Source organism: Hemitrygon akajei, chromosome 27, assembly GCF_048418815.1.
Source record: "Hemitrygon akajei chromosome 27, sHemAka1.3, whole genome shotgun sequence".
NCBI classification, from domain to species: domain Eukaryota; kingdom Metazoa; phylum Chordata; class Chondrichthyes; order Myliobatiformes; family Dasyatidae; genus Hemitrygon; species Hemitrygon akajei.
The window spans coordinates 33,260,941-33,287,984 of NC_133150.1; the positions used below are offsets into that span (position 1 = coordinate 33,260,941).

Consider the following 27,044-nt stretch of genomic DNA (forward strand, 5'->3'; position numbering starts at 1 on the left):
GTCATGAGAGTTGAGAGCCTGTGCTGTCATTAATACCCGCGACAGAGCCACGCCAGTGCTGGGGGAACCGAGTGCTTTTCTGTTTCTATCACATGATACCGTCCAGAGTTAAACAATACCCCTAGACACAAGCACAATCCTCTGTGTCACTGACATTTTGTAGGTTGTCTGTTCATTAGTAGTGGTGGCTCAATAGAAATACACAAAACCTTCAGCATTTCCTCTGACACCCAGAAGGATAAGAACATTGGGTGCACAGGAACACACATAATCATCTCCAGGTGGCCTTAGGATAACACAACTTAACCTGATAAAGACAAATATAAGCTGCTCTTTCATAATTGCTCTGTCAATATCCTGGACTTCACCACTTAATAATGTTATAAGATGACTGTCAATACATGAATAACAGCAGTTTAAAAAGAAAGTTTACCAGCAACTCCTTCAAAGTCGACAGTGAATACCAACCTCGTCCGTGATACCTCCCTCCTCGAGCATTAGTTCTAAAGAAATGTCTGGCCATCATCCAGTGATCTTTGCTTAAAGATTATCACAATGAAACTATATTTTTATGAGTTCTGAGGGAAGGAATCAAGTTCAGATTCAGATTCAGTTTATTGTCATTTAGAAACCACAAATGCATTGCAGTTAAAAAATGAGACAACGTTCCCCCAGAATGATATCACAAAAGCATATGACAAAACAGACTACACCAGAAAATCCACGTAATGTTTTGCAATCCCCAATCCAGAGTCCGGAGAGGCTGTTGCATATTAATATCGCGCTACCATCTAGCGCGTTCCCCGGAAAGGAGCTCCAATCCCACCAGACAAAAACTAAAAACAAGACCAAAAACTAAAGCTACAAGACCTGCACAAAACCACATAGTTACAACAGTGCAAACAATAGCATAATTGATAAAAAACAGACTATGGACACAGTAAAAATAGTCCAAGATGTTAAAAGACTGTAAGGTACAGTGTTAACTACTTTGTTACTCTTTCCACATGCGCTGACTGACCTGTTGAGTAATCCCTGCATATTTTCGCTTTATCTTGTATTTACTCTAGTTCAGTTCACTTCTGATGAACAGGCAGTTGAGAACGATAATGGGCCACAAGTTATAATTGTACAATGCAAATGCAAGTCATTTCACTTATCTAAAAAATAAAAATACAAAACGCTTTGCTTTCATCCCTCTCTCTTTTCCATTTCTTGCTCATATGCTCACAAAGGTACATTGATGTTATGAGTAGGACAATAAAGGCAATTCCTTAGAGCAGGGGTTCCAACCTTTTTTATGCCATTAATGAAGGGGTCCATGGACCACAGGCCGGAAACCACTGCTCTAGATTAACACACACAAAATGCTGCAGGAACTCAGCAGGTCAGACAGCTTCTATGGAGAGGAACATGGAGTTGACATTTTGCACTGAGACCCTTCATCAGTTTACTGGTTATTCCCCTCCATAGATGCTGCCTGGTCTGCTGAGCTCTTCCAGCATCTTGTGTGTGTGTTACTCTAGGTTTCCAGCATTTATGGAATCTCTTATTTTTATGAAAGGCAATTCACAACCTACAATCCTCTGCTGGCAAGGAGCAACAGAAAATGTACTGCTCTTCCTTAAATATTAAAAAAATGCAAATTTATTATCTGGACAAGTAATTTATGGACTGCACTTCTGCACAGGTACAGTATTAATCTGTGCTCCATTTAAACTGAAGGTGGGACTTTGATCCACAATATTCAAATCTGGCAGGAAGAATTCTGTCAACACAGCCATTGTAGCATTGGGATAACAGATACTCAATATTCTAAATGAGAGCTGTAAATCTTGTCCCCTTACAAAACCATACAATGCCAAATAAATCAGCATAATAGTGATGAGGAAAGGTCTAGCTTGTTCAGGGAGATGATTTCCTCATAGATATATCTGAAAGATAACACTTTATTGAGGGAGAATAATGGCTGCATGGTGGGGCAGCTAGTAGTATGCTGGTTCAAGTCACTGCCCTCTGAGGGGCCATGAGATCCTGATGCTCTCACAGAGATGTTATCAAAATTCTGAGATTTATGGATTGGACTGTAGTTCATATTGGCTTCTTTCAGTTCTATGTTTCTTTTTGAGTTCTCATCCATTCTTTCTTGTTGCTCATTGGCGGGCTGGGGGGGCTTGAATTTTGAAGTTGTTGTTGTTGTTTTTCCATGTGGGTAATCTGTTAGTTTTGGGAGGGGTTGAAAGGAGGGGTTAGGGGTTTGGGGTATACATTTTTTTGTTTTTTTCTCTTTCTTTTTGCATGGGTGGGGAGGATTGACGTCCTTTAAACTATTATGGTTTTCTGAATTCTATGGCTATCTGGAGAAGACAAATCTCAGAGTTGTATTTTGCATATATACTTCGATAATAAAATGAGGCTTTGAACCTTTGCCTCTCAACTCAAGGATTCTGAGTTCAAGGTTGAACATGGTGGAGCTTAGGTGCTGATATATTGTGCGGGTTTCTTTAGTTTGCTCTGCTTTCCTCCGACCTACCAAAGGTCAGTTAATTACTGCTAATGTAAATGATCCCCTGGTAAGAGAATCCCATGGTAACAAGAATCATGCAGCTGATGGGCATAGGCTACAAAGACAGGAGAAATGGGCCTGACGGGGTTCCTCTGCTGGGAGCCAGAATAATCCTGATGGACTAAGTGGCCTCCTGAGTTGTAGCAAGTAAGGACAGCTGAACGTGGAGATGACCACAACAACTAGGCAATACATTTGCAAATGCTTATTGTCGGAGCCCAAGGATGACTTTCACAGGCAATATATCTAAGGTAATTAAGTTGTAATATCTCACAATAGCATTGGACTAGCAGTAAGAATTATTTGAACACTGTATTATGTTGAGAAAACAGTCAGGATTCAGTAAATTGTATTTTATTGTGACTTTCCAGACAACACTCTAGACAAGAAGAATTTGTATGGCTGCAAGAACAGAGGAATCTCTGGACACAAAGAGCAAATCATGATAAATGGTAATACAGTCCAGTGAAGGAACTGAAAATCCTAACCAAACATCAGGATTTATTTCTAAGGGTACAGGGTTCAAAACTAACAAGGTTATGGGACGTCTTCAAGAGGCAGTGGCTCAAGAACACAGCATCCATGATTAAGGACCGTCACCATCGGAACATGTTTTCTTTTCATTACTACTCAGAACAGGAACCAGTCAAATCACACTCAATGATTTAGGAACTATTTTTTCCCTTTGGCCATGAGATTTCCGAATGGTTCATGAACCCATGAACACTACTTCCTTCTTCTTTCGGTGGGTCCTGGCATCAGAGATCCATGTGGGCAGGAGGTGTGATGGCTAGAGACCCTTAGGTTGAGGAGTCAGCAAGTCTGGAGTTCAAGGTTTGGAGTTTTGGTAGCCCATCATTGGCAAGTCCTGGAGCCGGTACCAATGATTGAAGCTCAAAAGTTGCAGAATGAAGTCAACGAGTCCTGATTGCCAAAGCTCTGGATTGATTCAGGAACAGCTTCTTCCCCTCTACCATCCAATCTCTGAATGGACATTGAGCCCATGAACACTCCCTCACTACCTTTTTATTTTTATATTGCACCTCTTATTTAATTTAACTATTTTATATATATTTACTGTAATTTACATGTTTTCTATTATTTTGAAGTACATTGTACTACTCCCGCAATGACATCAAATTTCACAACATATACTGGTGATATTAAACCTGATTCTGATCCTGAGAGTCTATGAGTTCACTGAGGAAGCCAGAGTCCTGATATCTGCACTTCCACGAGTCTGGACTCTGGAGGTTTGGAAGAGCCCTGCCCCGGGTCTGGTGCGTGAGAGGGGCAAAAGGGCCTTGTTTTACTGTTGTTGACGCGTTGCTCTTATGAACATTATGGCCATGCTAGGTTGGTGCTGGAATGTGTGATGACTCTTGCAGTCTCCCCCGAGCACATCCTTTGGTTGTATTGGTTGTTGAAGCACACAGCACATTTTACTGTATGTTTCAATGTGAATCTGAAACCTCCTTATTCACACTATTTAGTTATATTCTACTTTATAGATTTTATGTTTTGCACTGTACTGTTTCTGTGAAACAGCAAAGTTTAATTTTATATGTCAGTGATATTAAATCTGATTCTGATTCTGACTTACATAGGACCTTTTTCAGTCTGTGCTCAGTGAATTGGGCACAGTTGTGACCTCTGCACCATAACAAGAGATAGAGAAAGCACCAGAGAAAATTCATGGAGGTAGTTTGCAAATACAGTGCTAATACTGAGGGATAACAGCTATTGGAGACAATGGAATTGCTCAAGTCTTTTCTTCTTAGCAGAAGAAGAGCTGTGGGAGATCTCCGAAATTTAAGAAACATTGCGCACAGCAGATATGGGGAGAGGGTCACCACCTGGAGAAACTGAAACAAGAGGCCATAGATTATCAATGAAGGTTGAAGGAAAGAAAGGAGTTATTTTACTCAGACAGTAAAAATAGAATTCGAAGAATGGAAGATTTTTGTTAAAAGATGAGAATCAGAAGATGGAATCGGGGAAAAAAGGTTTGAGAAAATCTGAGACACTGAAATACAAAAAGGCTCAACCATGAACCGATTACACTGATAACAGAGGAGAGGAGGGTTTGAGAGGAGAAGTGAGCAAAAGAAGACAGAATCAGAAGACATGAGTGAGAGAATGGACAGCAGACATTGTGATGATTGAGAGGATTGAGTCTACAAAGAAGAAGCATATCCATTCACTAGCTGTTATTGGGAAATTTTCAACTGACTCATTTCAGCGTGAGACTTCAGTTCTTGGGGGTGATGTGAGGGAGCCAGCCGCTTGTCTCCTCCACTAAAAATGAGGAAAAAAATAGGAAACTCTAAATCCCATACCCAATTTTCCAACACATATTGCGTGCACAAACCTTTGCTGCCAGAGAACTAATTATATAAAGTTACCAGATAACAATAACAGTTTCTCATTATCTTAATTTGCAAAAGGATGTCACATCCAATTAGCATAATTCATTAATGGTACTGGTGGTTTGAGACTGGTTGCTGTTGAGAGATGATGAAGCACTGGTGCTATAGAAGGTATTGCTGCCTCTGCCCCACGCTGGGACCAAGCGTGCACGTTCATGCTAGTCCGCATGCCTGCACATAGCTGCAGATCACTGCTTGCCCGTGACTGTGCAACACACATATTCTCATTGCTGCAGAAGAGTTCGCTGCCTTTTTTGACAGTTGCTGGCAAAGAATGGATCTAACAGTGAAGGTATTTTTTCAGCATAGTAATGCAGAGGAGTGGTACTACAGGGGGCTGCAGTAAAGCCAGCACAGAGCAGTGACTCCACTATCGTACTGGGATATCCCGACTTCGAAGTGAGCATAGAAAATAGAACATAGAACATTGTGCACAGTATAGGCTTTTCAGCCCACAATGCTGTGCTGACCTTTTAGCCTTCGCTGAGATCAACCTAGACCTTCCCTCCTACTTAGCCCTCCATTGTTTAAAAATCTCACACATGCCAATCTATCTTGCCAGCCGGTGGCATCCACACCGGACTTCGAGCCGAGTTGTCCCGGGTTCGAATCCAGCCAGCTCTTTGCATACTTTCCATCTATGCTGGATTGAGCGTCGCTCTAGCAACTCGGCCTTGTAAAACCAGACGAAAATGCTGAAGAAGTGGCAAGGCAGCTGACTGGTACAAGTCAGAGAAAGGAACAGCAATGTGCCTATCTAAGAGTTTCTTAAATGCCCCTAATGTATCTGCCTTTACCATTCTCATTGGCAGGGTGATCACTACACTCTCCGTTCGCTGTGTGAAAAACTTACCCCTGACGTTCCCCCTGTACTTTCGTCCAATCACCTTAAAATTATGTCCCTTTTAGTAGCCATTTCTGCCCTAGGAAAAAGTCTCTAGTTATCCATTCAATCTATGCCCCTTATTGTTTTGTATACCTCTATCAAATCAATTCTCATGCTCCTTCGATCTAAAGAGAAAAGCCCTAGCCCACTCAGACTATCCTCATAAGACATGCTTCCTAATCTAGGCAGCATCCCAGTAAATCTATTCCACGTCCTCTCTAAAACCTCTCCCTTCTTTCCACAACGCGGTGACCAGAACAGTGACTAGCAGAACTTTATGGAACTTTTGCAAGAGCAAGCACCATTTGGGACTTTAACTTATTGACTTCTAATAAGTTAAAGTCTTACTTCTTATTTCACTTCTTTCTCTAATCTCATGACGTGGGTTTCCACTCGGTGCTACAGTTTCCTCGTACGTTCCAACGATTTACAGTTAGGTTTAGGGTTCATGATCTGTGGGCATGCTACATTGGCACCAGAAGCCTGGCGACATTTGCAGGCTGCCCGCAGTAAAATCCTTGCTAATTTGATTTGACAGAAATGACTTATTTCACTCTATGTTTTGATGTACCTGTGGCAATAAGGCTAATCTTTTGAATAGTGAGTGCTGTCGTAACAGTGCAGTCCCATTGAATTAATTAGCAAAACTATTTCAGTGTAGTTTATTGCAGTGCTGGCATGCTCCAGTGGCTCCAGTGTTTGTTCAGTGCAGTTCTCCAATACCGGATTTTGAATTATCCTATCCTTTAATTTAATTAATATTCCTCCATGTCTCCAGCTCCCAAGACTCTAAGCTCTGGAGTTCTCTTCCTGGCATCTCTGCTGCTCTTACCTCCTTGAAAAGTTTTTTTTCCTCTGCTCCAATAACTCCTTAATTGCTGTCCATCAATTATTTTTGTCAGATATCGTTCCTGCTACATCGACAGAGCTCCATAGATGTGAGTGGCTATTATTAATGTCAAGCACAACATGATCATTTAATGAAAGAGGTCTCCTCCAGCTTCCCAAGGATGACATGTCCCTCCCTCTTGGTGTTTTCAGCCTCCAATATTACTGAATCTGTTGACAGAAGGGTTTGCAGATGCTGGAATCTGGAGAAATAAACAACCGGCTAGCAGAGCTCAGTGGGCCATTGATGCAAAGAAGAAATTGTTCCTCTGGTAAGCATGTAGACAATAGGTGCAGGAGTAGGCCATTTGGCCCTTCGAGGCAGCACCACCATTCAATGTGATCATGGCAGATCATCCACAATCAGTACCCCTACTACCCGAAGTTATCCAGAGCATCACATAATTTCTACACTCTGCAAAGAGTTAATTTCTCAAAGGCCAAGGTCTTCTCGTCAAGACATTACGTGGAAGCCAGAATGGTAATATAAACATGACCTAGATATTCCCCCTGTGTTGACTTAGCGTTGGAGGGCTTCCAGAACAGAATTGCCACAGTCAGTTTGACGCTCTAAAGCAGGCACACTGAATGTAAATAACAGGAACAACTCCAGGCTGTTTGCACAGACACTCATTTTCACAGAGCTTTGTTGGGAAATGGCTTGGCTAGTATTGGAGGAGTGGGTGGATGATTGTCAGTGGAGCCCGGAGGATTTGTCACTTCAATGGAATAATAAAGATGCTATTACAGAGGGTTCTGCATCTTTTATTAGACAAGGGAGCATTATCAGAAGTAATGTTGTCCCCTCCTTCTAAAAGAGCAGTGGGAATAAGCCTGGAAACTACTGGCCAGTGCGTCATTCATCGGTGGTAGGGAAGTTAAAGAAATAATTATGAGGGACAGGATTTATGCCCACTTGGAAAATCAGGGGCTGATTAGAAGGAGTCCTTATGGTTTTGTACATGAGAGATCAAATCTGATTGAGATTTTTGAGGAGGTAACTTAGTAAATTGATGAAGGCACAGTGGGTATGTATAGCCTACATACTTTGTAGATTGCAAGATCCAACATGGTAGGCCGGTCCAGAAGGTTAAGGTACAAGAAACTCGAGGTATATTAGCAAACTGAATTGAAAACTGGTATACTGATAGGAGACAGAGTAGTGGTGAATGGATGTCTACTTGACTGGGAATCTGTAACAGACGGAGTACTGCAAGTATTAGTGCTGGAATCTTTATTGTCTCTAATATATATAAATGAATTGGTTAAGAATGTGGGTGGTATGATTCATGTTTTCAAATAATATAAAAATTGGTGGAGTTGTAGACTGTGAAGAAGGTTATTTAAGGATAACAGAGCATGGCTCAATTGGAAGTTTGGAAAGGGCAGTGGCAGATGGAAATTATTCCTGACATACTTGAGTTAATGCACTTGGGGAGATCAGATTCTGGTAGGACATAAAGAATAAGGGACCTTAGGAGAGCTGATGGAGGAAAAAAGAACTCAGGCTGCAAATTCATCGCTCTCTGAAAGTGGCTAAGGTAGTGAAAAGACACGTGGTGTGCTTCCTTTAGAGGCTGAGACAAATGGTGTGAGTTGGATTTCAAGTTGCTGTTAGAAACGTTGAAACACAGAAAACCTACAGCACAATAAAGGCCCTTTGGCCCACAAAGCTGTGCCGAACACATCCTTACCTTAGAACTACCTAGGCTTACCCATAGCCCTCTATTTTTCTAAGCTCCATGTACCTTATCTAGGAGTCTTGTAAAAGTTTTCTTGTACAAAACTACAGCATGACTACATTAGGAGCATCATACATTGTTCCTGTTGCCACACTGCAGAAAGGACGTGGTAGCAAGGAGAGAATGCAGAAACAATTCACAAGAACATTGCCCAGTGTAGGTGGCTGCAGATAAAAAAGAGAGAGATTGCATGGACTGAGTTTATTCTCATTGGAATATAAGAGGGATGAACTAATGGAGGTTCATAAAGTTATGATGGGCATAAATAAGGAATTTTACCCAGGGCATGGGAGTCTGGAACTAAGGTGGGATGGGTATGATTTTCACAGAGGACAATGGATATTTGGAACATGCTGCTGCAGGAGATGGGGGAGGCATTTATAGTTGCAATGTTTAAAAACTGTTTGGAAGGTGCTTCGATAGGAAATATTTTGAGGGATCAAGGTCTAACATTGGGGATGGGATTCGTACAGATATGTAGGTATTATGGTTGGCACGGGTCAAAAGTGCCGCTTCTATACTGTATAGCTCCATGACATTATGTAGCTTACAGTAGTTAGTATAACACTATTGCAGTGCCAGCGATCACCGACTGGGATTCAATTCGCACTGCTGCCTGTATGGAGTTTGTACATCCTCCGCATGACCGTGTGGGTTTCCTCTGGGTGATCTGGTTTCTTCCCATATTCCAAAGAAGTATGATTACAGTTGGTGAGTTGTGGGTAATGTATGCTAGTGCCGGAAGCATTGCTACACTTGCAGGCTGACCCTGCATAATCCTCGGACTAAAAACAACATATTTCACTTTAAGTGTTGATGTACATGTAACAGATAAAACTGATCTTTATCCTCTAATTTTTGTCTTTATCTTCCTAGAGACGATGATGAATATCTGTAACAAATGCCACAGGAGTAGAGGAGGCAGTTACAGTTGCAATGATTGAAATGTTTTTTTTTGGACCAGTATATCATGAGGAAAGTTGTTGAGGGATCTATGCCTAATTTGGGAAATGGGATTAGTGCTGATCAGTATTATGGTTGTCAAGGGCAAGGTGGTGCAAAATGACCACATCTATACTAGACAGCTTTTAATTTTATGTATAGAGGGACCAAATGGCCTCCTTTGTTCTTCAGAGCAGTTGGTGTAACACTACTGCAGTACCAGCAATGACTGATTGGGATTCAATTCCCGACAGTTCCTCGAAGGAGTTTATACATTTCCCTGTGACCATGTGGGTTTCCTCCCACTTACCAAAGAGATATAGTTAGTGTTATTGAGTTGTGGTCATGCTATGTCAGCGCCGAAATCATGATGATACTCATGAGCTACCCAGCACGATGCTCCCTGATACATTTCACTGCATGTTTCGACAGATAAAGCTAATCTTCAATCTTTCTTTGCAGTACCATGTGGGCAGAGGAGTGTAACTAGCTGAAATGCTCTTTCCAAGAGCTGTTATGGATCAAATGGGCAGAATGGTCTCCTTCCTTGTTTCAACTGCTCTGTGATTCCATGTTTCTCGTGGTTTTCTATTGGATATAAAAGTCAAAATATCTGAATGGAACTCAAGGAAGTGGAAGAAAGAGTGATTTTATTTTCAAATGCACTTCACAGTGTCTCCCCCAACCTAAAAGCACACCACACCCTCCCAGCTCCAACACACATCACCTGCCCCTCACCTGTAACCTCTACCATGTCCTGCCCACCTCCAGTTCATACGACCAAAGGACACAGGATAGCAATGAGGCTATACAGCCTTCTGAGTCTGTTCCAACATTCGATTGTGGCTGACTTATCTTCCCTCTCAATCCCATTCTCCTGCAGTAACCTTTGTCATCCTTACTAATAAAGAACCTTTTAACCTCTGCTTTAAATATACCCAATGACATGGCCTTTACAGCTGTCTGTGGCAAAGAATTTCTCAGATGTACCACCCTCTGGCTAAGAAAATCCTTCTGGTCTCTGTTCTAAACAAAGGTCCTTCTGAAGCTGTGCCCTTCAGTCCTAGAAAAAAATCACACTATTTGAAACAAACTACGTCCACTGCATGTAAGTCTTTCAATATTTGGTAGGTTTCAATGAGGTCTGCTTTCTCCTTCTTCTAAATTCCAGTGAGTACAGCCCCAGAGCCACTAAATGTTCCACATACATTGACCCTTTCTATTCTGGAATCATTCTTGTAAACCTCCTTTGGATCCTCTCCAATATCAGCATATCCTTTCTTACATATGAAGCCCAAAACTTGTTGCAATATTCCTAATGTGCTTTGACAAATGGCTTATAAGGCACATCATTACATCATTGCTTTTACAGTCCAGTCCTCTTGAAATGAATTACATTCCTTACTATCACTCAATCCAAGACACCTCTCCCTCGAGCTCCAACCCACACCACATCCCTGCACTTAACCCACACCCTCTCTCCTTTCAACTCCAACCTTCAGCACCTTCCCCCACCTCTAACCCGTGCCATTGTCCCCATTCCACCATTTTGGCTGGGAAACAAGAAACAGGTGGAATTACAGTCTAAAATTCAGGACCAAGGAAATGTTGCACAAAGTCTTTGTTCATCAACAAACTGTTTCTCACTAAATTCAAATTCCCCAAATTCATTGTCAGTCAGTTAACTATAAGCAGCTGGTGGCATTCCTTATTCAATCCCAATTTGTCCAACATATTGAAACATTAGATTCAGAACAGTGATGTGCACCTGAAGAATGTAATAGAGACAAATTATTTTCATGTGCATCACACAGAAATTTACACGACATATTGAAACTGATCAGTCCGTCACAATCTGTGCTGATTCTTCATGAAGGGTCTTGGTCATCTGTTTATTCCTCTCCACAGATGCTGCCTGGCTTGCTGAGATTATCCAGCATTTTTTGTGCGTTGCTCATGATTTCCATCATCCCTTCTGTTTACGTTCTATGTTATTCTCTATAAATACTTACATCCACTTGCTTGTGATATTCACTCACAGCCTTTTCAACATACAGTGAATTGTTTTTTTTGTTTTCTGTTAAAATACTTCCTCTTTGAAAGCTGTTTTAATTTAATCCTGCAGCAGTCTGGAGTACTGATGGCTGTAAGGTAATTAGATTTGGAGATGGCCAGTAGTCAGAATGCTGCTCCTTTACCCTCCAGGTTGTACAGAATGTGAATATAGCTTGACTAATGGAGAGATAAAGGTGTTTTTATGATTGTATAAGAGACGATGAATTGTGATTTTGGAGGTTGAAGTGATTGACAGTTGTGTATGAACCACATAGCAGTGAAAATTTTATTAATATGATTTTCCCAGCAAACTCATTATATAGTTCTGTGATGCCATGTTTTGACTTCACTAGAAGTGGTAAATAGCATCTAACTGATTAAGTGCTAAGCTTTCTACTTACCAACAGTGCTCTCCTCCATGATCTAGACCACAGTTTACATTGCCAAAAAGTCAGCGTTAATCAGGCACTAACCAGATATTAATTCCTGCCATCAGCAAATAAGAAACTGCCTACCCCAATGCACTTAAAATCATAATCAGAGACTACAGTCAGGCTTCTCTGAAGAAATCTCTGCCTAATTATCATCAGATATAACTTGCAGCACCAGGGGTCTCAACACACTCGGTCACTACTATATTGTGATTAAGAATGCCTACTGATCCATGCCTTGACCACATCTTGGGAAATCTGATCATTTGGTTGTCCTTCTCCTACCTGTATACAATCAGAAGTTAAAGAGCAAGGCTCCAGATATAAGGACAACACCAGGATGATTGCGGGAGACAGAGGAGTCCCTATGGGATTGCTTTGAGTTGCTGGACTTGGCTGTGTTCAAGGTCTTATCAGAGGATCTGAAAGACTACACCATAGTTGTCACAGACTTTATTCAAACAGTCTTAGATGAATATGTCCCCAGAAAATCCTGCAGAAGCTTCCCAAACCAAAAGCTCTGGATGAGTCATGAGATCCACTATCTGCTGAGGGCCAGATCAACGGCATTCAGCTCTGGCGACCAAGTAAAATATGAGTAATCCAGGTACTATCTCTGAAAAGCCATCTCAGTGCAAAGCGGCAATTCTGGACCAGACCTGAGTCACTGAAGGTTGCTCAACAGTTGTGGTAGTGCTTGAATACTATTACCTCTTACAAAATGAAGCCAAGTGATGTAGGAGACAGCAAGGTTTCACTCCCAGAGGAGCTCAATACATTCTATGCTCACGTTGACCATTAAAACATAGAGGAAATATCACAATCTCTCACAGCTCCCAATGACCCTGTGATTTCAGTCTCTCAGGGCCATTCATTCAGGAGGAAAGCATTTAGCCCAGAGGGGGTACCTGCCCAGGTGCTAAAGACCTGTGGTGATTAACTGGCTGGAGTGTTCAGCGATATCTCTGCCCCCTCACTTCGGCAGTGTGAGGTACCCACCTGCTACCTGCTTTGAACAGGCTTCAATTATACCAGTGCCTAAGAAGAATTTGGTGACTTGCTTCCATGAGTATCATCCAGTTGCACTTAGATCCACTGTGATGAACTGCTTTGAGAATTTGATGATGAAACACATCAACTCCTGCCTGAGAAATGACTTGGATCCACTCTAATTTGCCTACCGGCACAACAGATGGCACTTCATCAGCACTTCACTTAACCCTGGAACATCTGGACAGCAAAGATGCATAGATTAGGACCCTCTTTATTGACTACTGCTCAGTATTCAATACTATCAATCCCTCAAATCTAATCAATAAGTTCTAAGATATTGGTCTCAATTGCTCCTTGTGGAAATGGATCCTTGATTTTCTTGCTTACAGTCCCCAGTCAGTTCAGGTTGGCATTGTTGCCTCCACAATCAATACCCACACAGATGCACCCAAAGGCTGTGTGATTAGCCTCCGCTCTATTTTCTTTATACTTAAGACTGTGAGTCTAAGCACAGCTCCAATTCCAAATGCAAGTTTGCCAATGGCATCACTGTTGTTGGCTGAATCAATGGTGGCGATGAATCAGCATATAGGAGGGAGATTGAAAATCTGGCTGAGTGGTTCCAAAACACCAACCTTTCACTTAATGTCAGCAAGACGAATGAGCTGATCATTGACTTCAGGAGGAGGAAACTGGAAGTTCATGAACCAGTCCTCATTAGGGGAATCAGAGGTGGAGAAGGTCAGCAACTTTAAATTGCCATGTGTTATCATTTCAGAGGGTATGTCCGGGCCCAGCCACTTTCAAGGACTCTTCATCTCATGTTCTCAATATTTATTTATTTACTTATTTGTCAATCTCTTTCTTTTCTTCTTTCTTTCTCTTTAGTATATGCAGTTTGACGTCCTTTGCATATTGGTTGTTTGTCCATCCTGTTGGCTGCTGTTTCTCTTTGATCCTATTGCGTTTCTTCAATTTACTGTGCATGTCCACAAGTCAAAAAATCTCAGGGTTGTATATGGTGACATACATGTACTTTGATAGTAACTTATTTTGAACTTTTACACTAACATAAATCATGCCTTTGCTATCTTGAATCTGCTACCTGTGGGATTTTATGCCATGTGAGAATTCGCATTAAAGCAAATGTGTTTTGGGCATTCTTGACTCTGTTTCCGGACAATTTAAGTCATAGAACAAAAGTGCCTCTAAGTTGGCACTAATTGATACTGAATTGTCAGCTCCGTTCAGGATTGCTACTTTTGTTGGTAGTCAGCAGCCTCTCCGGGGTGGAAATTAAGTACTTTGCAAGCTCAGATGGATCTCACTCTTCCATTATCCGATGTTAATGATCAGCCTTGAATTTGTTATTATTGCTTCTAAAATGTGGCAATATGTTCCATTTCAAAGCATTAATATGTTCCAGTGAGATGATTGCAAGTTAATGCAAAAGTTAAGATTTGATCCAATGATTTTGAGGAAATTGCAAATCTCAAAATACTTTTATCAAGATGAAAAGTTGACCACCAATTCTTACTTTTATTTGGAAATACACTCAGTGGCCATTTTATTAGGTCTACAAGTGGCAGCAACTCAATGCATAATAACATTCAGACAATCTCAAAAGATTCACTTGTTGTTCAGACCAAATATCAGACTGGGGAAAAAATGTAATCTGAGTGACTTTGACTGTGAATCGATTGTTGGTGCCAAACAGGGTGGTTTGTGTATCATGGAACTTGCTGATTTCTTGGGATTTTCACACACACCAGTCTCTGGAGTCTACAGAGAATGGTGCAAAAAAACCAAAAGAAAAATCCAGTGAGTGGCTGTTCTGTGGAAGAAAAAGCCTTGTTAATAAGAGAGGTCAGGAAAATGGCCACACTGGTTCATGGTGACAGGAAGTCAATAGTAACTCAAATAACAGTGGGAAGCAGAAGACCATCTTTGAATGCACAACATGACAAACCTTGAAATGGATGGGCTATAGCAGCAGAAGAATGTGCACATAAGCCTAGTAGTCACTTTAGGTACCTAATAATGTGTCCATTGTGCGTATAGTTCATAGAATATTACCGGCTGGAAGGAAGTCACTCGTCTCCTACTTGTATAAGATTTTCCTACAAATTTCTGGTATTAGTTAGTGTGGAAATTTTTATTTGATCCCATTGTGTTTCTGTGTACGCCCACAAGTAAACAAATCTCAGGATTGTATATGGTGACATATTGTTACTTTGATAGTAACTTACTTTGGACATTGAACTTTTGAATTAACATAAATCATGCCTTTGCTTCCTAAACTTAAAGGGTTAAATTATGAGGATGAATTATTTGATCTCTTAAGGACAGAAAATTGAGAAGCTTCCTTTCAAAATGCTTACTAGATGAAAACATTCACAGCAAAAGTAAACTCCCCTCCTTTCACTTCTCCATTGTTTGTAAATTACTCTGAACCTGTGTCATTCAGCTACTGACTCTCCTCATTGTATAAACTGATTCCTTTTACCTTCTCCACAAAATGCTTTATGATTTAAATGTCTCAGTTAAATCTTCACATTACTTTTTTCACCTTCAAGGGGAGCAGTCCCAGAAATTTCTCCGCATAACTTTCTTGCCTTTTCTTTCAATTGACCAGTTGCTGCCTTTGCCATCTTGTTCAAGTCAGTCACTGACTTATATTATAATGCAGTATTTGTTGAAATGATTTTAGGTATTTCATCAGAAGACCGTGAGGCACTTGAGCAGAGTTAGGCCTTTCTGCCCATTGCATCTGCTTCACCATTTCATCATGGCTGATTTATAATCCCTCTCAACCCAATACTCCTGTCTTCTCCCTGAAACATTTGATACCCTTACTAATACAACCGAATGTATACCTAGAAAGGACATGTTGAGTGTTTGGGCCAAAAAGCTTGGTGCAAAACCAACAATTAGTACGAGTGGGGTTTGAACCCTCATGAACATTCATTCATTCATTGGATCTTAAGTCCTACGTCTTAACCACTCAGCCATCATGGAAGGCCTTTCAAGTGCCAAGCCTCAAAAAATAAGAATCCTGCCATGTGCTTTAAAATTGGGAATTGGGGATAATACTGTGAAATGGTGCAATTTTAATTTAAAAGGAAATGACACCCAATTAAGTGTGAATTTTGCGGGACTTTCAGGATCCCAGTTTTGAAACTAGAATCTAGCTATCACTAATTGTAACAATTATTAACATTCACCAACTTAATGGTCAGTAGGGAATTAAAATGGTAAAAGGTCACGCTAAGCTCAAAGTCAAAGTGAAATGTCAGATCTGGCTGATTTCAATTGAAATTTCAGTCTCCAAAGAACAGATCTAAAAAGCAGTTCACTTGAGTATGTAGACTTAACCATTCATTCCTCAGCTTCTATACTCTAACCATGAGTGGCTGCTTGTTATTCAGACTCTTGCCATTATTGCTTAGCTATTACGCACATTTTTTTGTCAAGCATCCATTTGCAGCCTTGTATTCTTGCATCTGATTGCTGTTAAGTAGGAAGCAGATACCAGTGCACTTGGAAAGAACAGCTTCAGTAGAGCATGTGTAAATTTGTGTTAACAAACAGTTTTTAAGTTGTGAATCACAATCACGGCACAATATGTTAGTTCATAGTGGTGCAATAATGTTCACATTTATACATGTCACTTTCCATATTATAATATCTTAGCTTGTTATGTCACTGTTGGTTACTGCATTAAGGAAGAATAAATCTGCCTTGGAGAAAGTGAAATGTGGAATTTAAAAAATGGTACTATTGGTTAAAGGGTTAAATTATGAGAATGAATTATTTGATCTCTTAAGGACAGAAAACTGAGAAGCAATGTAATTTGAGTGGTTAAAATTTATAAAGGGGCTTAATGGAACAGATGCAATTGGCAATGGACAGCCAATGGATGTGTCTGCTGGACAAAACAGAATGGGGAATTTATAGGTGATAATTTTAAAATTAAAGCAAATGTATACAGAACTTCAATCCAAGATACCTTTTCACAAGAAAAGTAGAAACAATCAAGACATCTCTCTCTCTTTCTCAATAGGCTGTGGATCATAGGTCACAAAAATTATTTTGAGTCTGAGGGAGATATATTTAGTTGGGCAAGGTTATCAATGAGAATAGAGCAAAGACAGGTAAATTAGCTTCAGATACACATCAGCCTGACGCAGTTGAAGATCAGATTGAGACTGTGAAACTGAATGACCTTCTCCTGTCCAATTGTGCCTAACAGCTGAGGAATAGATGCCAAGGAGACAGACAGAGAGACAAGCCAGTTGCTTGGACCTTCTCTATATCACTTGCCATGTGTTCAGACAAGTAAATGTCAGGCAACAGACTGTCTCTTAGCTGAAAGGTAAGTCTGCATCCAGGAGTTTAGAAGGTAATGTAAAAAGAAAATTTTACTAGATTTCAAGATAATAAATGGTGGGACTAGGATTTGGAACCTTTCTACTTCATCACCTTTACTTTGAACCATATTCATTATTTACTAGAATACCACAAATCATTTTCATACATGATGCAAGTAAAGTCACCATCATGTATTTTTTCCTTGGTATTGTCTTAAGTAGAAAGAGGACCTCTCCAGTGGTATGGGATGTTACAGCAAAAAGGTAACTAACAGCACCATGAAATAAACTACCTGTGAAGTTTATCAAAGTAATGTAAAGAAGGCAAGGTTTCTGGAGAAAGAAAAGATGAAAAACTATGGTGACAAGTGGGACAGACATATCAATAATGGTTTGACATGTTTTTCTTGTTTCTATATTCATATGCCTTTTGTAGCAAGTCCTATTTAGACAAAGAAAGAATATTAAATGGCTCCACTTGAGCAAAAATGTTTTTTAAGTAATGTCATATGTATTTAAATGAGAATATAATTTTCAGTGTTTACTTCAGAATTCAGATGGTTATCAAAAGTAATACACCATTTTCAGTGATGCATGCAAAACATTCATCATTATGTCTAATCTACAGAGATTACTGTTACTCAAAATAATCTTAATAGGTAAATAAAATAGATTCCCTTGTATAACAGACTTATCAAGTAGAAGTTTATCTTCTTAAAAATCTAACTGATGTCTTTTTTCCTTATTTTCTTATAAATTTCTAACCATTTAAATGTAATATGTACAACTCATTATACCTTGTATTAAAATACAACAGTAAACATCTCCAATTCCAGAAGGTTAGTCCCATGTGGCTGTAACACAAAAGGTAGTTTCAGGAAAGAGAATTGTCATAGTTATCATATTTGTTTGCCACCAACAAAGATATGTTATTTAATACAAGAGATTCTGCAGATGCTGGATATCTTGAGTTATCACCCACAAAAGGAACTCAGCAAGTCAGGCAGCATCTATGGGTTATTCCCCTTCATAAATGCTGCTTGACATGTTGAGTTCCTAAAGCATTTTGTGTGTGCACAATACTGATTATAACAGTCAGGTGCTGTACACAGGTTTTCAAAGGAAGAACTCCATTTCAACTTGTCCTTTGTCTTAAAGCACTGCATCCCAAGAAGCACCTTTGAAGTAGTCACCGTAATACAGGAAACAAGATCACCAAATTGCACACAACAAGTTCCTATAGAAATGGTGTATCATTTGCCTTGAAGGTCAAAGCAGAGACGGGGAGCCAAATGACCTACTCTTGTTCAAATGTGCTTTACGGTTGATGATCAGATGTCAAGAAACAAAACCTTGGTCAACATAACATTATGAACTGTAGGGTCTGTACTGTGCTGTAATATTCCATATTCTAAAACCAATTGTTTGGATCTCCATCTTCTAGAATATTACAACTTCAAGAGGGTTGTCAAACAATACAGAAGAACGCAGATTCTGGAAACTGAAATATAAGCAGAAAATGCTGCAAGTACCCAGCAGAGTGTTTTTAAGACTGGATTAGGTAAGCATTGGAACCCAGAGAGTGAGATTCAAATCCACATATTTCTGACTCCTTTAATGAAATAACAGGCAGGATAGACAATTAAGAGTCAGTGGATGTTGTTTATTTAGATTTTCAGAAGGGCTTTGACAAGGTATGGCATATGAGACTGCTAAATGAGTTAAGAACCCAGAAAAGATACTAGCATGGACAGAATATTTGCTGACTGGCAGAAAGCAAAGACTGGAATAAAGGGGGCCTTTTCTGATTGGCTGCTGGTATCTAGTGGTTATCTTCAGGGGTTGGAGTTGGGACCGCTACTTTTCACATTTTATATTAATTATCAGGAGGATGGAATTGATAGCTTTGTGGCCAAGTTTGCAAATTGTTCAATGATAGGTGGATGGTCTTGTAGCTTGGTGGAAGAAATAAAGGTGTAGATTATTTTCTAAATGGTGAGTTAGCTCAGAAATCAGAGGTGCTAAAGGACTTGGGAGCCCTAGTGCAAGATTCCCTAATGGTTAATTAGCAGGTTGAGTTGGTGGTGAGGAAGGTAAATGCAATATTGGCATTCATTTCAAGGGGTCAAGAATGGAATGCTGAGTCTTTATAAGACATTGGCCAGGAAACACTTGGAGTATTGTGAGCAGTTTTCAGCAAACCTCTAAGAAAGAATATGCTGGCAATGGAGACGGTCTTGAGGAGCTTCATGAGAATAATCCCAGGAATGAAAAGGTTAAATGCCTGAGGAGTTTTGCTGGCTCTGAAAAATTTCTCACTGTAGTTTAAAAGAATAAGGGGGTTGGGGGCGGGATCTTATTAAAATTTATGAATATTGAAAGGCCTAGATAGGGTTGATGTAGAGAGAATGCTTCTTATAGTGGGAAAGTCTAGACCCAAAGGGCGTATCCTCAGAATAGAGCAACAGAGATGAGGAGGAATTTTGAGGAGTCTTGAGAGTGGAGTGAAGTTAGTCATGATGGAATGAAGGAGCAGAATGAATGGGACAAACGGCCTTATTCTACTCCTATGCCTTATGGTTTTATGCATTCAATGCTGAGTGATTGCTACCTTGTGATTCATGTTTGACAAAGCGATAAATTAAAGGTTAGAAACCATTTACAAGAGTGGAAATTTATTGACTCCAGGTAATTTATTGACAAAGAAAAGACCGCAATCTACAGCATTAAGTCAATAGGGAAGAATCTGAAATAGCCACACTCACTATCCGAAATAAATGAGGTTCAGAACCATGGACAGCAATCTTAATCAACATTCAGCACCGGGCCAAGTTCTATTGTGAAAACTTTAATTGGTGTTGAAACAAGGTTTCAAATAAACCTCAAGGTTGTTAGTTTGAGACGTCTAACAAAACATTTCTTTTTTGCATGTGTGCGAATATGACATTATTTATCGATGAACCGTTTATCAATTTAATCGACAGCCCATTGCTTTTTGAAACCGAATCAGCCGTTTATTGTAAGGAAACCTCGCGCTATGTTGCAATGTGCAGTCATATGAAGCATAGAGGCCATGCAATGCCGCATCTCCTGTAGTTCCTCCTGATTGAAGTAGTTGCAACATTCCGGTTAAAATCAATAAAAGTTAGAAAACGTGTTGCTTTAACATGTGCTGGAAGAGCATAGTAACCAAGGGAACGATTTAGCCAAGGGCTCGATATAGTGACAGCTGCCAATTTTAACTCATTCCCACCCTCATCCCCATCTTTAGGTAAACTTTCAAATCTCCAGCTTGACAAAGATTAATGTTCTGTACTGCCGTTTAATTCTCAGAATAAGATCCAACCGCTATTGGTAACGTCTGGTACTTCTTAGAAAAGGAGATTAGGCTACGTTATTGCTGGAAACGTAATGACAGAATGTCCAGACAATTCATCAGTTGAGACATTACACCGCGCGTAGCCGAGGTGGTAAACAATTAATCTTATTTTTCTTGTACTTTCAATGCCTTACGTGATCAAATAAAAAAGCAACATTTCTCATCTTCTTATAAACAATAATTGTTAGATATAAATAACTCCTTGTAAAATGAAGATCACATTATTTTCTTTATCGTGCCAACCGGAACTTCTTAGGCACCTGTTGCAGTGACTCAACGTACGGCCTACGTGCAAACAGGTAAAGCGTGAAACCATATTTAGCACAAAAAGAACTAAGTGGTAATAAATTTAAAAAAAACACCTTGGACTTACCCCAGAGTTGTCATGGTGACGATTGTGTACCAAAAGGACGCGGGAATGCTTGTAAACTTGCTATGCGTCGAGCCCTTCTCAGCATAGAACATGACGGTGGCAAAGATTATGATGGCCATAGTGAGGGAAAACAGGAGGAATCCCAGTTCAGACGCGCAGCTCTTCAGGGTATAACCGAGGATCCTCAGTCCTTGGGAATGGCGAGAAAACTTGAAAATCCGGAAGACTCTAAAGACACGAAGAGTCACAAAGGCTCCACTCACGTCCTCGTTGTTGGTCATAACCAGGCCAATGTAATAAGGCATGATGGCCACTACATCGATGATGCTCATCACACTTCTCATGAACCTGTAGCGGCTCGGGGCTGCAAAAAGCCGCAGAAGGTACTCGATAGTGAAGATCATGACACACGCGGTGTCCAGGCAGAAGAAAGCCACCACGTATCTTTCTCCGCATGGCAAGTCCTTGACGTCGCTCGGGCCAATTCCGCAGGGCACCGTCTCGACCACATTGGTGATGACTGACACTGCTATGAAGAAGCCAGTGACATAGTAAAAGACTAAGGCCAAGGTGCTGGTGTGCGGGTTCTCAAAGGCCCTCCACATAGTCTGGCGGCAAGTGCGCGATGGCAGGTTACCTTCCGCCTTGTTCTCAGAGTCACTGTCATCCATCAACCTCTCTGCGTTCTCCCTCTTTCTGTCTTTGTATTCTTCATAACAACAGTCCCCGATTATCTCCGGGATGATGCCAAAGAAAGCCAACTCTTCGTCGTAGGCAGATATGCACTCGTGCCGTGGATAGTGCAACTTGCCCGTCCTGTAAAAATTCAGCACATTTCTGAAGATGTCAGGATCCCGGTCAAAGAAATACTCCTTGCTTTCTTCGTGAAAGAAGAACTCCTTCTCGGTGCTGCCCAGTAACGTATCCGGGAATCTCTCCAAGGTGTTCTTCCAAGTTTGGAAGCGCCTGCCACTCACATTGAGGATGACGAGCTCGTCTTGCTTCTTGTTCTTGTCGCCCGGGGCGAGAGGCATGGGGCAGTTAGCCACGGGCATCCATCCTATGGCAGCTGCCCGGGCGAAGGGTAGCCACGCTGCTACTCCGGCCGCCATCGCGACACCCAACTTATTAGAAGGCAGCAGAGCGGCTACAGCGACAGCCTCCTCCGAGGACGATCAGGCATCATCTGGGAATGAGAGCAGAAACCAATTTCCTTCTCAAGATCAGTCTTCATCAATGTTGGCGCGACAAAGTTATCACAATGTAATGACATTCGGTCACTGCTTTAGCTGACAATTTTCCATGCAATCAAAGTATAAGTGGATAACACTGCGAATAACTCAGCCCTGAATCACGGATTTGGACTTTAGATTTGCATTTCAAACAGGTTTCCAGTTAATTAAATATTCTCAACCTTTTTTTTCTAACTCATGCACGGGATATTTTGAAAGAAACCTTTCTATTCCCAACTCGTTGATGTCCTATTATTGCATCTGGCTGCTCTTCTCGCTACGGTGAAGGGCAGTCATCTTGCCGGTGGGAAAACGAGGAGAGAATCTAATGGGAGATGACCCAGGCGATATGACTCCCATTAGCTCCACCGCCCCCGACGCCAAAGCCAATCTGAAATTATCTCCATCCCAGAACCTTGCCCTCCCCAAAATAAGATTTTGGTGATTCCGTAAGTTTGTACAATAAATGGCTGAACCGACCTATCATCTTGTTTACACATGTTGTTTCTCGTACAAAGAGAAAGAGAAACATCAGGGTCAAAGTCAATCAACAACAAGATCTCTGCAAAAGGTGAGCGGGAAACTTCGGAGGAAAGTGAGTTGGATTCAAAAAGAAACATCCAGATAGAGCTTACCTTCGGAGGGAGGGAAACCAGGTCTGATCTGACAAGGACAGTCCTTTCTCTATTCCAAAGGGCAAAGGAACCGTAAGCAAACAAAACCAGTAAGTCTGAAATAGAAAGGTAAATCCCGCTGCAGCGAGGTACCCAGCGCAGATGCAGTCAGTGGAGCGCGAAGTGGGAGAGCTCGGAGTCAGTCTCTCCAACAGCACCGACGTGACTTTGCTTATTTGTACTTGTCCGTCACGGGTCGTTTTCCCTCAGTTTGCTTGCAGGGTAACGTAATAGGCTTGTGTTTTATAGTTATTTCTTGATGTTTGACTTATTGCCTCGCTCTGTCGCTCGTTCGCTCTCTGGCGTTCTCTACTTTAAATGGCACGGATGCGATAGGCGGGTCAGCGTTGTGATGGCATGTCTAGCCTGGGATGATAGACAGTGCTCTCTCTTCCCCCACCCCCCGGCTCTGGTAGTGCCTGTACCCTCCCATAGAGACGCCGTGCAGACAGAGAAGGGGGAAGGGGGAGGGAAGCGAAAAAAAGAGAGAGAAACAGAGACAGAGAGACGGAGAGAAAAGAGGCGTGTGGCACAGAGCTAAAAAGTGCTCAACCTGTTTGAGTATAAGCCGAGGGGTTTGGATCAGACTGTCTTCATAGACATTGAGATATAATTATCATTTATCGATCCAAACCACCCCTCTCCTGCGTACATCAATAGGCTCTAATCAATAAATATCAGCCAAAGTCCCTAAGGGAACCTATCCCCTCGGGCGTACAGCCGGGTGGGGTTTCTGAGAGCGCGACTCTGAACTCACCTTCGCAGGACCTTGCAAAGCAGTGGAGAGATCCCTCTGCACCAAGGATCATCGTTCCCTTCATGACGGAGTTTCTGGGGTAATGTACCATTAGTTGTAAGATTAAAGGGAGGGGAGGGGCTGTTTATACTCTAACTCACCTATACTTTTATCACTAGGGTAAGAAATAAATGCATGCGCGTAAATGACGGACATTACTGATGAATGGCTGGCATACGTCTTTTACTTTATAGAAAACGTTGTACATGCTATGAAAAATCCTTGAATAAATGCAGTAATGTCCAACTCATTCCATACTAATGTTAGCGGTGCCCTCTACAGTTCTAATAACTCATAATGTCTTTTAATTGGAACAGCTCTCCCGGTCCCTGTTTCATTACAAGAGTTCTATTCTTGCGTGCAGAAAACTCCCTGGTTCTCTCTCTCTCAAGTTGGGTCCAGAGATAGACGGCAAATTGTTACACTGATTGCCTTCTCCTCGTTTATTAGTGTTTGTGCAGCTGTCAATACTAGGCGGCTACCAGTGTGCATCAGGAGAATGGTGCTTGCAATCAATTAGTACGTAATCCGGCCCCGGTGCGATGTTAACAACAGAAACCCTCGAGCACTGTCTCAGACAGTTAGTTCAGATTTCTTCGTCCCGGGCGTTATACGTTTGTTTCGGAAAATATCTCCGGATATTACAACAGATGTAAAGGAAATGACAGCTAAAACAGACACACCGCTTTAAAAATAAGAAACTACAGGTGTGAAAATTATACATTTTGTAAATCTGAGGCAAAAGGGTAGACATGGGCAGGTTATCCGAGATTTTAGAATGGAAGGGATATGCGAAAGTTTGGGACGGATTCCTCACAGACACGTATTTCCTGATCTTTCCCGAAGTTAAACTTGATTCTATAGGCGCAAAGTCGATACATCATAAAAATTACTTTGGAAACACAGCTTATGCGCGCTTTTTTTTTAAAAAAAGAGATTTTGATGCGGATTGAATGATTGGCTTTATATTGAAAGGGATAAACTTTGCGCAATATGTTGAACAAAGCCAGATGGCGCAGTTTGCATTCGCTGGAGTCAAACCCTCTCTGTCAATAATTTCTTTTCTAAATGTCAGTCCCGGGTACAGGCGGATTAGCGCGACATTCTTTACATCGTGATGCAGTTATATCTTCCGTTCCCTTCTCCCCTCTTCTCTTTTTGCAACACCCCTTAATGGTTACCAAACTCATTAATAAGCATTTTATTACAAACGCAATGGTAAGGCAAATGAAAATCAAGAGGGGTGATTTCGCAATGTTAAGTGCGAAGGGAATCTTACCCAAAGGCCGGTGATTGTTAGTAACCCATACTGAACACAAACTGCATCTTCTATACGATACAAGGCTGGGGGAGTGGGGGAAGTCTTACAACTCACTGGAGAATGGTCTTCGGTTCTACTTTCACTGAACAAATGATACTTCAATCAGAGTTGCTTTGATAAAGCAATTTTGTCTGACCCACTAATGGGTCAAACTGAACTCGGTTCGTTTATTGGAAGCGGTAAGGAATTCTTTCAGCTTGCCTGAGTGCCGCATTTCTCCGTTTTAAAAAATAATGTGATTCGCATTAATCTGATAACAGAGTTAAATCTGAACAGGTGTGTGAATCTTACAGGATGTGTTGAAGGCTCTCCTCACTGTGAGCTGGCTGGTAAAATGTCTGAGAATAAAACAGAAGCATTGTGCACAATGATAGGTGTCTGCGAATGGGGCAGAATAACTGATCAGGAACCTGTCATGAATGTTCAGACTGGGCACTGGTTGGTCAAGGTGCCACATTGGTTCTGTAACAGGTAACCCCGTGCAATCAGTCTGCCCTAAACAATCTTACCTAAACGACCCCCTGCCCCTCTTTTCAGCAAACTAATAAAACCAGACTTCCCGACTAGACTGGAGGCGGTCTGAATTAATAAGATATCTGGTGTTCTAGTGTTCAGTTTTCAGAGACTGAAGGGGGAGATGGTGTGTGTGTGTGTGTGTGTGTGTGTGTGTGTGTGTGTGTGTGTGTGTGTGTGTGTGTGTGTGTGTGTGTGTGTGTGTGTGTGTGTGTGTGTGTGTGTGTGTGTGTGTGTGTGTGTGGGGGGGGGGGTGGGATAGTAAGTGGCATGAGGAGAAAGGGGAAAGGAGAGGGAGAAGAGAGAGAAAGAGAAACGAAAAAATCAGGAGAAAGGAGAAGGGGGTAGAATAGCAGGGAAGGTAAGGGAGAGGGAAGAAGGGGAGGTGTTGGGGAGGAGCAGAGGGGTAAAAAGAGGTGAAAGAAAAATGGAGCAAGTGGCGGCAGAGGATATTAGCTGGTGGGACCAGAAGAAGGGTATGGAAGAGAGGACAGAGTAGAGAAAGTTGGGAATGAAAGGGAGATATACAGGTAGAAGGGGAAGAGGAAGGGAAGGATGTGGAGGTTTGGTGAGGGAAAGGAGAGGGTAATGGGGTAGAATAGGAATATGGTAGGGTGCAATGGAAAGGCTGAGAATGTATCCTCATGGAGAAATGGGCGTGACAAATCAATGATCAGGCAGTAGAATAAAATCAAATAAAACATCAAAACTACAGATGCTGCAAATCTGAAAAACAAAAATTCTGGAAACACTCAGCAGGCTAGGCAACATCTGTCAAAAGAGAAATGATGAAGGGCCTCAGAATTGAAGCATTAATTGTTCTCTCTTATTTGAGATGTTGCCTAACCTGTTGACTGCTTCCAACATTTTCTAGTTATTCTATTCAGAATGAAATTAAGCATACCTGTCAATTTGAGAACAGCTTTTAAGGGGAATTTATCAGGCTGATAGAGAGTGGAAAGTGATATCTACAGTGATCCATAAGAAAATCACTGTTAATTGAAATGATAAACAATTTGGGCTGAAAGACTGGAGAGATGGTGGCAAAATACTCTGACAATATCCAGTTCCTTTGGCGGAACGAAGGACTGGAGGGTAGCCAATAACGTGGACTGCACTGGACTGCAGAAGATAATGAACAGGACTTGCAGAATGAGTGGTGAAAGGGCAAATTAATTCTAATAAAACAGGTTGTTTGATTTTAATATGATAGGGAAAGAGTTCACATCCCTTGGAAGGTATGGTCCTGAATGGGGTAGAAGAATAAAATGATCTTGGAATACAGATATAAAAAGGACTCAGTGGAACAGCCCTAACTAACTACAACCAAAATACAAGCGTTTAATTCAAAAGATGTATTTTTAATTTTTTTTTTAGCTTGACATGCTACGGGTATTTTGTCTAATCTATTACCAAATTGGGATATTGAAGCTGTAGGAAAATGTAGATAAGGT

The 27,044-nt window shown here is 41.2% G+C and overlaps 1 protein-coding gene across 5 annotated transcripts in view; it reads right to left on the reverse strand.

Annotated features, from left to right (window-relative positions):
- kcnd3 (potassium voltage-gated channel, Shal-related subfamily, member 3) overlaps positions 1 to 23,765 on the reverse strand; it is a 387,211-nt gene extending 363,446 nt beyond the window's left edge. For 4 of the 5 annotated variants that reach the window (XR_012096497.1, XR_012096498.1, XM_073030588.1 and 1 more), the window contains exons 1-2: positions 22,922 to 23,243; positions 21,055 to 22,240 (exon numbers count right to left, since the gene is read on the reverse strand). Coding sequence is in view for 3 of the 5 variants with exons in the window: in XM_073030588.1 (XP_072886689.1) it covers positions 21,055 to 22,166 (1,112 nt within the window). In the remaining 2 variants the exon portion in view is untranslated. Of the gene's footprint in view, positions 1 to 21,054; positions 22,241 to 22,921; positions 23,244 to 23,717 lie in introns of those variants that run through there. The other variant, XM_073030589.1, reaches the window with a different exon arrangement.
- Between the last annotated feature and the right edge of the window lie 3,279 nt (positions 23,766 to 27,044).